The sequence below is a fragment of the Bos javanicus genome, chromosome 8 (genome assembly GCF_032452875.1).
Source record: "Bos javanicus breed banteng chromosome 8, ARS-OSU_banteng_1.0, whole genome shotgun sequence".
Classification (NCBI taxonomy): domain Eukaryota; kingdom Metazoa; phylum Chordata; class Mammalia; order Artiodactyla; family Bovidae; genus Bos; species Bos javanicus.
Window position 1 is genome coordinate 60,661,997 of NC_083875.1, and position 13,754 is coordinate 60,675,750.

General features: G+C 50.1%; 1 protein-coding gene and 1 pseudogene across 1 annotated transcript; both read right to left on the bottom strand.

Moving 5' to 3' along the window:
- Positions 1-5,745: 5,745 nt before the first annotated feature.
- On the bottom strand, positions 5,746-6,843 carry LOC133253479 (olfactory receptor 2S2-like; annotated as a pseudogene).
- Positions 6,844-12,089: 5,246 nt separating this feature from the next.
- Positions 12,090-13,538, bottom strand: LOC133253423 (olfactory receptor 13J1-like). Its single transcript, XM_061427050.1, has one exon. The coding sequence runs from the start codon at positions 13,448-13,450 to the stop codon at positions 12,512-12,514; it is 939 nt and encodes a 312-aa protein (XP_061283034.1). The 5' UTR covers positions 13,451-13,538; the 3' UTR covers positions 12,090-12,511.
- Between the last annotated feature and the right edge of the window lie 216 nt (positions 13,539-13,754).

Sequence of the window (13,754 nt, forward strand, 5' to 3'; positions counted from 1 at the left end):
TTTTGCTGTCAGGCCACTCGACGCGTCACAAAATCCTTCCTGATGTGGACTCTCTCTGAGTCTCCCTGGCGCTCCACCACCCAGTCAGGCCCAGGCTGGGGCCCCCTGTGGACTCTGCCCTCACATGCACAGACGCGGGGTCCCGAGCTTTGCGTGCTGCCTCGGGGGCGGAGGGGCCTTTCTGCAGCAAAGAGAGCAATGGCCTTGCCCTGGGATCCCAGATAGAAGGTCTTGCCTCACTTTGACTGTGTCTAGAGATGCACCTGTCTACCTGTGTGCACAAACACTTGACTGGCAGCCAGGTGCACATGTTCACCTGTGAGTATATACACCACATCAGGCTCATGTGTGTGCATGTACAGTCCTTTGCTTGAGTGTATGTGTAGCAGGCACTCTCTTGTTCTCTTTCACACACACACAACCAGTAGAGCAGACCCTTGGACCTGTGGCCAGAGCTTCAGAGGACCAGGCAGGACAGAGGAGGTGCGTGGAGACCAGGCAGGGGCCCTGACGTATCACGGGAGAAGCAGCAGCCCTGCTCTTGGGGAGCAATCTCTGCCTGGGATGAACCATGAGCACAAAGAAAGCTCAGACCCGGGACATGGTGAGCAGACCTGCTCAGTGCTTCATCTGCATTCTGGCCTGAGTGCTGAGAACCTGAGAATCTGAGCCGCTCAGCCCTCTCTCCTGGACTGGGGGCCAAGAAGAGCCGGGAGGAGCGATGTGGCTGCAGGCTGTGGGACTCTGCTTCCCAGAGCTGGGCCAGGGAGCTTCGTTTGCAGAGCCCACAGTGTCTTTCAGCGTATCTTCTGGCCAAATGCTATCTGAAAACCAGTCCAAGTGCCACTTCCCCTGGGGAGCCTCCCTTTTTCCTCTCCTAGCCCACCTGAGCCCTCTGTCCTGTATGCATCACAGCCATGTGTGTGCACCTGGAGGATATGGTCACCTTTCTCACTGGCTTCCAGCCTGTTGCTTAGACCCACAAGCCCTCAGGGAGGTCTCCCTCGCCCCTCCTCACCCAGATTCTGAAGGCCAAGCTGAAGCCCCCAGCCTGGCCACAGCCAACTTCTTCCTGTCCCATTGCCACTTCCTGAGGCTAAGACACATTGGGAGTGATCAGCTGGCTGCTCAATCCGAGCAGTTCCTAGCCTGGATGACACCTGTCTGAACTGGGAGGGGGCTTGCAGATCAGCAAGACCACCCCTTGTTATGTATGGGAGAAATGAAACTCAAAGAAGGAAGGGGCTTGCCCAGTGCTGCACAGTGAGTTAGAGCGGAAACCAGGGCTGCAGGAATTCCCTGGGGCTCCTGATCCCAGCCCTTTCCTCTGCCCTATGTAACCATTTTTTTACTAACCTTCAGCCTCTTCCAGATCCATGTGCCTTGTTTCCTGGAAGATGTTTCTGAGACCAGGAACCTTCACTGGCTATAATCAGGAGAAAACAGGTCCAAGAAGCAGGTCTGAGCCTCCTCTATCCAGGGAACCTCAGTGGACAGTACCCGGAGTTACACATTACTGGAGATTTCCAAACTAAGAAGACTCACCTAGGCTGTCGTAGAGTTTAGTAAAGTGTTTGCAATATGATACAGTTAAGTGGAGCTCTTAGAATTTGGGAGAAGTAGACCAAGCACTTAGAATGCAGCGCATTCTCTGCAGTGTGTCAGGTTTGGTAGAACTAGGAGATTCTGGTGGGCTCAAGGCTGAGCAGGGTGCCCAGTGGTTCACTGTCAGCAGCCAGGGACTGCCCGCCCAATCAGCTCCCAGCCCCATGCTGGCTGACAGCCTCCTGGGGAGCAGGGACCTTTCAAAGCTCCCTGCACCAGGGGAACGCACCATCCCCAAGGCAATTTAGAGGCAGAAGGGGAAATTCACCCAGCTTAGAAACTTTGGGGTACTTCAGGGATGATGTCCCAAAGACCCAATTACATAGAGTCTACTTAGAGATCTTAATTGATGTAGAAGAGTTGGAGGAGGTGGCTCAGGGCCAGGAATCCACCCTCACAGGTCAGTCCTCAGTGTGGGCCATGAACGTGTACAGGATCAATAAATGAATCGATGGATGGATGCAGAATTAAGTCAATGTATAGGCCACTCTTGGTGAATACATTTACAGACATTGGGGTGACTGAATGAACAATTGATAGGCAGTTTCACCTTTAAGGAAAACTCTGTCCCCATTAACAGCCACACTCCATTTCCACTCAAGTTTCTTCTAGCCCTCAGTTTTGTTTAGTTGCTCAGTCGTGTCTGACTCTTTGCGAGCCCATGAATCGCAGCATGCCAGGCCTCCCTGTCCATCACCAACTCCTGGAGTTCACTCAAACTCATGTCCATTCATTGGTGATGCCATCCAACCATCTCATCCTCTGTCTTACCTTCTCCTCCTGCCTCCAACCTTTCCCAGCATCAGCATCTTTCCCAATGAGTCAGTTCTTCGCATCAGGTGGCTAAAATATTGGAGCTTCAGGTTCAGCATCAGTCCTTCCAATGAATATTCAGGATTGATTGCCTTTCGGATTGATTGGTTTGATCTCCTTGCTGTCCAAGGGACTCTCAAGAGTCTTCTCCAACACCACAGTTCAAAAGCATCAATTCTTTGGTGCTCAGCTTTCTTTATGGCACAACTCTCACATCCATACACGACTACTGGAAAAACCACAGCTTTGACTAGACAAACCTTTGTCGGCAAAGTAATGTGTCTGCTTTGTAATATGCTGTCTAGGTTTGTCATAATTTTTCTTCCAAGTCGCCAAGTGTCTTTGAATTTCATGGCTGTGGTCAGCATATACAGGGATTTTTGGAGCCCAAGAAAATAGTCTGTCACTGTTTCCATTGTTTCCTCATCTGTTTGCCATGAAGTGATTGGACTGGATGCCATGATCTTTGTTTTTTGAATGTTGAGTTTTAAACCAGCTTTTTTGCTCTCCTCTTTCACCTTCATCAAGAGGCCCTTTAGTTCCTCTTCAATTTCTGCCAATAGGGTGGTGTCATCTGCGTATTTGAGTGACAGTTCAATAACCTTCTGTTGGGAAAGTTCTGTGGAGCTACAGAGACAAGCCCCTAAAGAGTCCTGCCTTCGAGGCACCCACATTGTTATGAAACATTGTGGACACAAAGCAGAAGGGCTTCATTTCAGTTCAGTCGCTCAGTCGTGTCCCACTCTTGTAACCCCATGGACTGCAGCATGCCAGGCCTCCCTGTCCATCACCAGCTCCCGGAGTTTACTCAAACTCATGCCCATTGAGTTGGTGATGCCATCCAACCATCTCATCCTCTGTCGTCCCCTTCTTCTCCCACCTTCAATCTTTCCCAGCATCAGGGTCTTTTCAAATGTCAGTTCCTTGCATCAGGTGGCCAAAGTATTGGAGTTTCAGCCTCAACATCAGTCAGAAAGGTTTACATAGCAAACAAACTGTGCCAACAAAGTGTGGTGGGACACAAAGGAGAGAGCCCCTTTAAAAAGCTAGGATATAATAGCCAAGACATGGAAGCAACCTAGATGTCCATCAGCAGATGAATGGATAAGAAAGCTGTGGTACATATACACAATGGAGTATTACTCAGCCATTAAAAAGAATACATTTGAATCAGTTCTAAAGAGGTGGATGAAACTGGAGCCTATTATACAGAGTGAAGTAAGCCAGAAGGAAAAACATAAATACAGTATACTAACGCATATATATGGAATTTAGAAAGATGGTAACAATAACCCGGTGTACGAGGCAGCAAAAGAGACACTAATGTATAGAACAGTCTTATGGACTCTGTGGGAGAGGGAGAGGGTGGGAAGATTTGGGAGAATGGCATTGAAACATGTAAAATATCATGTAGGAAACGAGTTGCCAGTCCAGGTTCGATGCACGATGCTGGATGCTTGGGGCTGGTGCACTGGGACGGCCCAGAGGGATGGTATGGGGAGGGAGGAGGGAGGAGGGTTCGGGATGGGGAACACATGTATACCTGTGGCGGATTCATTTTGATATTTGGCAAAACTAATACAATTATGTAAAGTTTAAAAATAAAATAAAATTAGAAAAAAAAAAAAAAGCTAGGAAAGGCTGTGTTCAAGTGATGGTGTCTAAGGTGGCTTGAAAAAAAGTTCCAGATCTCCCCAGGGAACAGCATGAACAACATATAGAGATGTGGGGAGTACTGACAATGTGGAGAGGGGTTGGTGGTGTGCAGCGTGGGTAGAACATTAGGCTCACAAAGCGGGGGCTGTTTTCTGGGGGCCCAAGGACTCAGCTGAAGAATGTGGTCTTCCTTCTGTGGTAGAGGGAGGCACCATAGGTTCTTGGGTGGTGAATCAGCCAGGATCTGGCCAAAGTGTCAGGACCAGTGTGAGTGATTAAGGCTTTGTTGTGGAGAACAGCGCTGTCATTTGTGAGAGCTGCAGGAGAAGCCTGTGCCACGCTCGGCCTCTGCGCTTGGTGTCGCGTCTGAAGCTGTGCTCCGGTGGGTATGAGGCAGGTGGGGACAGACCAGCACTCAAGAGGACACGGTGGAACCCATGTCAGGCCCTCATTGTCTTGGGTTCAGTGACACTGGTGACCCACAGGAGGACCTGGCACTCTCTGATTGGAGCTCCCTTCGCTCGGGCCTCAGAGCAGCTGCAGGTGGCCTGGCAGGAGCCCGAGGGGCTACACTGACAGCAAGTGAGGGCTCCACCACCTCAGCGCGGCCTTGCCTCTGCCTTTCCATCTCTTCCAGATTCTCTCGTGCTCAACCTGAACCCAGAACCTGAGAGCAGAGTAAGCTCTTGGAGGGCCGGTGGAAACCTAGCTGGATACTCCAGTCCAGAGTCACACAAGCCAGCTAACCAGGGCTCCGTGGGGTGATTAACCTGGAAGCAGCCAGTGAGGCACAGCTGGCCAGAGAATGGAAGCTCTAGAACTCTCTAGTAGCTCCTGGGTTGACGGTAGGGTAGTGGCATTGTCACCAGGCTCTTCAGGATTCCTTAGTCTTACCCGTCCCTCCAGAAATGGGGTAGGTGGGCATCCCCAGGCCTTCGTGTCCGCTCTGGCCTGTGCCCTGAATGATTGGCCAAGGAGGTAGAAGTAGAAATAACAGGTAATTTCTGAGTGGAAGCTGAAAGAATCCACACAGGCTTTGTCATCTTCTCTTCTTCTTTTATCATTTGACCAGTAGTGTGCATAAGGCAGATGCTTTATCATCTTGAGGCCTACAGGATGAAAAAGATGAAGTTGATCCCCCGTCCAAAATCTGATGGACTTGGAGAGTGAGCAAGTGCACTGGGATGACCCAGAGGGAGAGTATGCGGAGGGAGGAGGGAGGAGGGTTCATGATGGGGAACACAGGTATACCTGTGGCGGATTCATTTCGATAATTGGCAAAACTAATACAATATTGTAAAGTTTAAACATAAAATAAAATTAAAAAATAAAATAAAATTAAGCAGAGAGGAAAAAAAAAGAAATAAAAAAAAAGAAAAAGAACTTTTGTATTTTTAAGCCTCTGCAATTCTGAAGTCACGCCACAGTATAACTAGTTCCCCAGGTGGCGCTAGTGGTAAAGAATCCCCCTGACAATACAGGAGACATAAGAGACCTTGGTTCGATATCTGGGTCGGGAAGATCCCCTGGAAGAGGACCTGGCAACCCACTCGAGTATTCTTGCCTGGAGAATACCATGGACAAAGAAGCCTGGAAGACTAGAGTCCATAGGTTCCCAAAGATTTGGACAGGACTGAAGTGACTCAGCACACACACACCTGCCTGATGGACTTAGAGAACAACAGGAGAGTGGGCCATCTTCCTGGAGAGGAGATCTCCGCTCAGCAGAGCTACGGCAGCAGCTTTCACCTCTGCATTCCTTAGGCTGTAGATGATGGGGTTCAGCGACGGGGTCACGACCCCGTAGAAAAATGCAAGAAGCTTATTCAAGTAGAGGTCCTTGGCCTTGGGCTTGAAATACATGAAGGAGATAGTCCCATAGTAAATCACCACCACTGTGAGGTGGGCAGAGCAGGTAGAGAAGGCTTTGTGCCGGCTGGCAGCAGAGGGCACCCGCAGGAGGGCAGTGAGGATGAACACGTAGGACAGGAAGATGAGCAGCAGTGGGGGCAGTGTCACCACAGCTGAAGACACCGTTAATATCAGTGCATTGAGAAGATGTCCCCACAGGCTAGTTTCAGCACTGCCAAATTCTCACAGAAGAAGTGGTTGATGATATTGTGGCCACAGAAGGGGAGGCTCCAGGTGAGAATGGAATGGAGAAGGGAGTTGGCAAAGCCTTCCCCCCAGCTCAGGGTCGCCATCCACATGCACGTGTGCCAGCTCATGAGCTCTGAGTAGGGAAGAGGCTGGCAGATGGCCACATACCGGTCACACACCATCATGACCAAGAGCAAGCACTCCGTGGTGCCCAGCGCCAGGGTCAGGTACATCTGCAGGGCACAGCCAGGGAAGGAGATGGTGCTCTGGGTTTCCAGGAAGTTGACCAGCATGAGAGGCAGGAAAAAGGATGTGCCAGAGATGTCCATGAGGGTGAGGTTGCTGAGGAAGAAGTACATGGGGGTGTGCAGGCGGGGGTCCAGCATGTTCAGCCCGATGAGGAGGGTGTTCCCCAGCACGTTCGCGGAGTGGATGCCCAGGCAGAGCACAAACAGGACCATCTCTAGGTTGTAGTGGTCGTGTAGCCCCACCAGGACAAACTCTGTTTCGGCCATCTGCTTTGCCCCATTTGTCTCACTCTCCATCCGTCTCGTTCTCCCTCTTTTCCCATCTGCACCATGAAGGTGTTGGTTAAGCACCAATGGGCCTGGGAGCCAAGCAACATGGATGTGTGACCTGGGGCGGGTCAGCCCCGCCTCTGGAACTCAGGTTCACCATCAGTATAATGAGAGAGTGGACATCAAGTCTGTAAGCAAGCCCCCTCAGTTTTGTCGTTCTGGTGTAACTTACAGGAGATCGGGTCCATTCTAATCTCCTAAGCTCTTCTCTCTTCTCCCCAGGCTGACCTAGGGTAGACGAGAGAATAAATTGTTGTTTCTTGAGCTCTTTGAATCTGCAGTGTTCTTGGTTATTAAGAGGAAGCACGTTTTCTAGGTTATGACTTCATATGGCTGAATGATGCCCATAGGATTTCAGATTCATTCACTTACTGAGAATTTGTTGAGTGCCTACCTTGTGCAGGGTGTTTAGGTGCTGGGCTATATCAGTAAGAAAACTAAGTGAACAAAAGATGCCACAATTATAACAAGTGCTGCTCCTCTTTCTCAAATTAAGTGGGATGAGCTTGGGAAGGCAGGTGGGTGATGAATGATGGTCACCTCATTCCTTTGGGCATAAAGGTTGAACATTTCTACTGTATAGGATGTACAAGCCTTATTCAGGTGTCTCTCCTTAAGATCAGAGACCATGCATTGATTTTTAAAAGAATATACAAGAACATACTTATCCCAATAGAGCCACAGGTCACAACATTTAACTCTAGTCATAAAAGCCAGTTGAGTCTCTTCTTGGCCTCCATATAGCTTTTTAGAATAAATGATATTGACAATAATATTACACAGGAGGGAAATGCAGGTTCTAATCTGGCAGAGGTGTCCTGGGTCACTGACCCGCTCTATAAAGGGAAGGTGGGAAGCGGCCACAGTCTTTGCCCAGGAGCCTCCAAGTCTCTTCTGAGGTGGGCTCAGCCCCTTGGGAAATGCCAGTGTCTGGAGGGAGCCAAGTGTCAAGTGTCAGATGGAAAGCTGTCTTGTGGCCCAGGTGACCCCCTGCTCTTAGGGATAAATAGGAGCTGATAGTGAACTTTAACTTGTCAGAAGATCAAATTATCCCTCCCTCCAACTCTTCACTCCTTGATGGACATGAGGCCAATGTCCTGTGACAACGTTAGAGTCCTCTCTGTCCTTCAGCAATGGTTCCCTCTCTCTCATTCTTCCTGTAGAATTGCATCTGTCGTTCATATCAGCCGGTGAGCTTACTCTTCCTAAATAAACCATGTCTGTCCCCAGAGCTATACCTTTGCCCAAGAAGTTCCCTTTTGAAGGCTTGTCCTCCCTCTCCTCCCCACTAGGGGGATGCTTCTTGTCCTCTTCAGAGCCCAACTCCTCTCTCCTCCTCTCCCACCTGCCCCCTGCACAGTTGCCTGCTCCCTTCTTCCTCCCACAGCCCTTGGCCATCCTCCCCGTTCTTGTGCTGCACACCTGTCTCCTCTGTCACACCTGAGAGCAGACTCTGTCTACTTTGTCCAGGCACCTCATACTGTGAATGCTTCCAAGGCCAGTCAGTCAACAGATAGTCAGCTCAAAAACCCAGCACTGCATGACAGCTTCATAACTAAGTATAGCTCTCAATATTGACCAAGTCACTTGGCCTGTGAGCCTCAATTTCCTTTTGAAAAGTGGGGATTCTGTGTAGTCCAGATGAGACTCACATAAAAAAGTACTGGTAAATCACCTAGCAGCAAGGCTTCAGGTCAGAGAGTGAGCCTTCAACCATGGCACCTGCTGGATCTGTGCTCTCCTCCTCCCAGACAAGACCTCCAGCATCTGTCAGGACTCCCTCTCTCCCCAGAGCTTCTGCTGGTTTTCCCTCCCCCAGCCTAAATCAGGGTGATATTATTAAGGAAGTTTCTGGATCATATAGGGTAGGTGGTTAATCTGGGTCAGACATTGACCGTAAATCTTACCCATGTAAACATTTGAAGATTGTCTTGCTGAAGTTTGGCAAACAGGTGAATAACTCCCTCAGTGTGATGGCTTATTAATTCGCACATCCAGGATATTATTATGGAGCACCTACTATGCACTGAGTGCTGGCGACACAGCAGAGGCTTATGTGCCTTCTTCCCTCGCAGTGTTTGCAGGCATCCCCTTTCTCTTGGTGACCTTGATCCTATTCCCTCCTCTCACTTGGCTTTAGAAACATCTAGATTCTCTTTGAGTCTCGAATGTAAAAACAGAGTAAAACTTGAGGTCTGGAAAGCAGAAGTTAAAAGGGCAGGTCTCTCCCAGGTTATGACTTCCTGTGGCTGGATTAAGTCCACAGCTTCATTTCAGATTCAAGTATAAGGCCTTTGTCTATGTCCAAGAGTCCTGATAACTTCCAATTCCGACACTGGACAGAGGAGTGGGGGTGTTTTCAGGCAAGTAAATGGTAGGAAACCACCTAACTCTGCATTTCTCTCCCCAAACTTGTCTCCATCAGAGAGACCAAGTGGGAATGGCATGGACATCGGAGGGCTTTGTCATCAGGCTCTGGCCTCTCCTCAACCCCGCCTCACCTCCTGCACCTTCGGGCATGCCTCCCCACCTCAGCAGACCACACTCCCCATTGGTGGACAAACCCCACCGGCTCCTGTCCCCTCTCTCTTCTGCTTTCCTCAGGCTGGAGCACCTTTCTCTCTGTACTCATCCTCCAAGGCTCAGCTCACACCCACCTTCTCCCTGGGGCTGCCCTCTCAGATGTCTCTACAGCACTGACCATTCTGACACCATGATGCTCACACAGTCATTAGCACGGTTTGTTGCGCATGTCATTCTCTCTCACATAATAGACTGTGAGCCACGGAAATCACAGGGCTGTGTCCTATTTACCCCCAACCTCCCCAGCACCCCACACAGGAGCTGCCGTTTGAGATCCAGTGCTTTCCTTCTGCTAAAATCCCAATTTCCTACCTTGAGATCACCCTCCTTCTCCTTCCCCCATGTGCATACACAGGATGTGATCACAAGGACGAAAGCTTTAGGGGTGCCATCTCTTCCATGCAAGAACAACTGCTCTCTCTGAAGAGCTAAATGAGAAGACAGGTGGGTTTCCTTGCAATTTAAGCATCTGATCAGAACATTCATGGAAATCAGGAATAGCCCATGAAGCTGTAGGCTTGTGACCCCAAAGAAATGGGACCATCTTGCCCCACCATGGATGCCCACAGACCCTCCCGCCACCTCCAGCCTACTCTTTTCTTCCTTATCTCTCAGGGCGTCTCTCAGGGTGATCCGATATCCATCCAAAATCCCCAGAAGCTCAAGCATCAAACCACAGTCTCCTCCTTCTTCAGCCATCTCTGCCATCAGCCCGATGTCCCCAGGACATCAGCTCCACGCTCTCTGCCTGACCGCCCACCTGGTTCAGGCCCCATCCATGCTTCCTCACTTCCTGCCTTCAGGCATGGGCGCTTTTCCTCTGTGCTCTATCTGGACCCACGTGATCTTCCATTTCTCAAAAAGAATACTATCTTTTAAGTTCTAAGTTATGTTCATTTTAGAAGTATTGAACAAGGTTGGAAAGAATAATTCAGAAAGCAATATTAATCTGTAACTCCATCACCTGTAGGAAACATTTGTTAATGTTTTGTCCTAATTTTCCAGGAATTTCTATATACATACTTATTCATATATCCTTAAGAAAGTATCATTAAAAAAATTGAGATTATATTGAGTACAAAGTTACTTGTTCTACCTTTTTTATATTAATTACAGTGTGAGCATTTCCCTTCATCAATTATTCTTCAAAAAATAAGATTTACAATGGCTGTGTCACAATCCATCATTGGGCTCCACCAGAATTTATTTACACATTCTGCCCCAGTTAAACATTATGAGTCTTACAATTTTTTGTTACCAAAAATACCTCTGTGATTAATAACATATAGATAGATAAATACACAAATCTTTCTACCTGTAATAATTTTCTCTGAGTAATTCCTAAAAGTAGAGGTGTTTGGTCAAAGGGTGTGAAGTTTTCAAGTCTCTTGACTGATACCCACAACTTACTTGGCAGGAAGTTCATATAAATTTATTCACACCCTCACCTGCTGTGTATGATATTACCTGCTTCACCGCACTATAGTTAGCGATATATGTTAGAAAAGTTCTTTGCCAGTTTGCTGGGTGAAGTATGGTGTCTAATCAGTGACCCTACTAAAAGGAAGTGTGATTGTAAACTCCCATCCCCACAGCATAAAGTCCAAACTCCTGTCATGGCATCAAAGGCCTAACAGAGCATCTATACAGAAGCTTCGCCCGGGCTTGGTCAGCTGTGGGCTGCGGGCTGCGCTGCTCTCCTCTGTGCCTCTTTTCTGACCAGCAGAGGAAGCAGGAAGACAGACTGGAGGGTACCTGAGGGCTCAGACAAGCACTGTGCTTACCTACAGGGCGCAGGAGAGCTGGCCTGCTGCTCGGCAGCTGAGCTCTCCCATCACACAAGATGGTACCACTGAGGCCAGAGGAGGCAGGGAATGGAGATGCTCTCAAGCCTGAGTCCATTTCCTCTGTGTGTTCAAACCTGGGAAGAGGCCGAGCTCCAGGAAGAGGTGGAAATGGCAGGGTCTTAGTAGGTGGGTTGAGGACGGGTGAAGCAGAGTCTCCCCAAGGCCACATGAAGCCTGGACGCTCAGCAGGGAGGCAGTGGAGCGGCTGCTGCTAAAGCGACAGAGGAAGCCAGACCCTCCGCTGCTCCGGTGACCAGCGTCCCAGGGCCTGGGCTGGGCTGGAAATCGTGGAGGCTGGGCCTCGGCACTGCCTCTGCCGTCAGCTCCCCAGGCGCTAGACTGTGCCTGTCATCTGTGAACTTCATCTCAGCTCTGCTCAGATTTGGGGAGGACCCCAGGCTCTGCCCTACATTGATGTGTTTTCTGTTTATTTGAGAAACCGGTGTGGGCTTGGGGTTGGGCAGGGCCAGACCTTGGGACAGAGTGAAATCCGGTATTACTGGCTCTTAGAGCAACACTGAAATAAAGCAGGAGGAGCACAGTGAGAGGTGCAGAGTGGGGAGGCTTCCTGGAGGAGGTGTCATTCAAGATGGGCCTTGAGGTGGGGGAGGGGTAAATCAGGAGTTGGGGATTAACAGATTTACAGTACTCTATGTAAAATAGGAAAACAACAAGGACCTCATGTGTAGCTTAGAGAATTTCATTTTAAAAATAAAAAGAAGAGCCTCGAGGATCAGATAGTCCTTTTACACATGGAGCTGTGTTTCGGGTGGGAGCTGCCTTGTGGGAAGAACCAAGAAGGGCACAGAGTCGGGCATTGCGGGCACACGAGGCTCCTGCCGGGTTGGTGTGTGGGGCTGACAAGAGGGAGTCTGTGCAACACAGGGCGGGGAAAGGATTGGTCATGACCAGCAGGGCCAGGCTACAGGGGTCTGGAATGCCCCCAGCGAAGCCCTTTCATTTCATCCTGAGAGCTCTGGGAGCCATTCAGGGGTTTCAGCCAAGAGAGACACATGATCAAATAGACTTTTCCGAAATATCCCTCTGGATGACCCTTGGAGGATAGATTGGCTGGAACAAGACTGAAATCTTGAGGCCAGCAGGGAGGCTGGTGTGAAGATGCGGGGACTGATGCTGAGAGCTGGCCCAAAGCTCTGCCTGGGGAAGGAACAAAGGTGAATTGTGAGCTCGGATCTGTGGCAGGATCAGTGGGAGGTGGTGCTGCCTTTCTGGGTTGAAGATTCCAGACCCCCAACTCTGCGCCCTACCCATCCTCTCTGTAGGCGAAGGCAAACCTGAGCTGCTAACCTGCAGGAGCCCCGGCCTCCCTCACCTGGAGGTCTGTATTCTGCCCCACACCTTCCTGGCAGCCTCCTTCACCTCCTTGTTCCTCAGGCTGTAGATGACGGGGTTCAGCATGGGTGTGACCACAGCATAGAGGACCGTGAAGACCTCGTCAGAGATACGAGCCTCCTTGCTCTTGGGTTTCATGTACATGAAGATGACGGTGCCATAGAAAAGCATCACCACGGCCAGGTGTGCTGAGCAAGTAGAGAAGGCTTTGCGGCGCCCGGCGGCTGAGGGTACCCTCAGGGTGGTGGCCAGGATAAGCGTGTAGGACAGGCAGATGAAGGCCAGGGGCACGGGCAGCAGCAAGATGGCACCCACCAGCAGGAAGACCTCACTGATGGACGTGTCACCACAGGCCAGCTTCAGGACTGCCAGGATCTCGCAGGTGAAGTGACTGACCACACGGTGGCCGCAGAAGGGCAGCCTCATGGCGATGACTGTCTCAGTCACTGACTTGCAGAGACCGAGGACCCAGGCAGCTCCGGCCAGCAACCAGCACAGCCTGTGGCTCATCAGCACAGGGTACCTAAGGGGCCGGCAGATGGCCAGGTAGCAATCATGGGCCATGATGGCAAGCAGCAGACACTCTGTGGAGCCTGTAGACAGACCCAGACACATCTGGAGTGCACAGCCAAGAAAGGAGATGGTCTTCTGGGCTGACAGGAGGTGGACAAGCATCAGGGGCACAAAAGTGGACGTGTAGCAGATGTCCAGGATGGAGAGGTTGCCCAGGAAGAAGTACATGGGTGTGTGCAGGCGGGCATCCAGCACGCTGACCACCACGATGCCTGTGTTCCCCAGCAGGGTCACCAGGTACATGGCTGAGCACAGAGGGAAGAACAGGTGCTCCAGGGCAGGGTAACCTGAAAATCCTTTCAGGAAGAACTCAGACACCTCTGTGCTGTTGACTGGCTCCATATCACAGAGCTCTGGAGGGATGCATGGCTGGGAGGCAGGGAAAGAGGGTGCAGGGTTTATGGGTGAAGCATATTGCTAGGGCCTTTTTGAGCCCTGACACACTTTCTCTCTGAGACTTTGGGTAGTCCCAATACTTCTTCCAGTTATCAATAGATCCACGTGGAAAACGAGGAATGAGGTGGGTCAGAATTTCTCTAAGAGAGTGTTAATGGAAATGTGGGCAATCTGAAAAAGCAATTTGAAACAACGTTGGATTAATCAAAAGCAAAGAATTTACTGTGGAACTTCTCAGAGTCGTTAACAC

Coding starts and splice junctions, on each gene's coding strand:
- LOC133253423 (XM_061427050.1), bottom strand. CDS start 13,450: ATGGAGCCAGTCAACAGCACAGAGGTGTCTGAGTTCTTCCTGAAAGGA.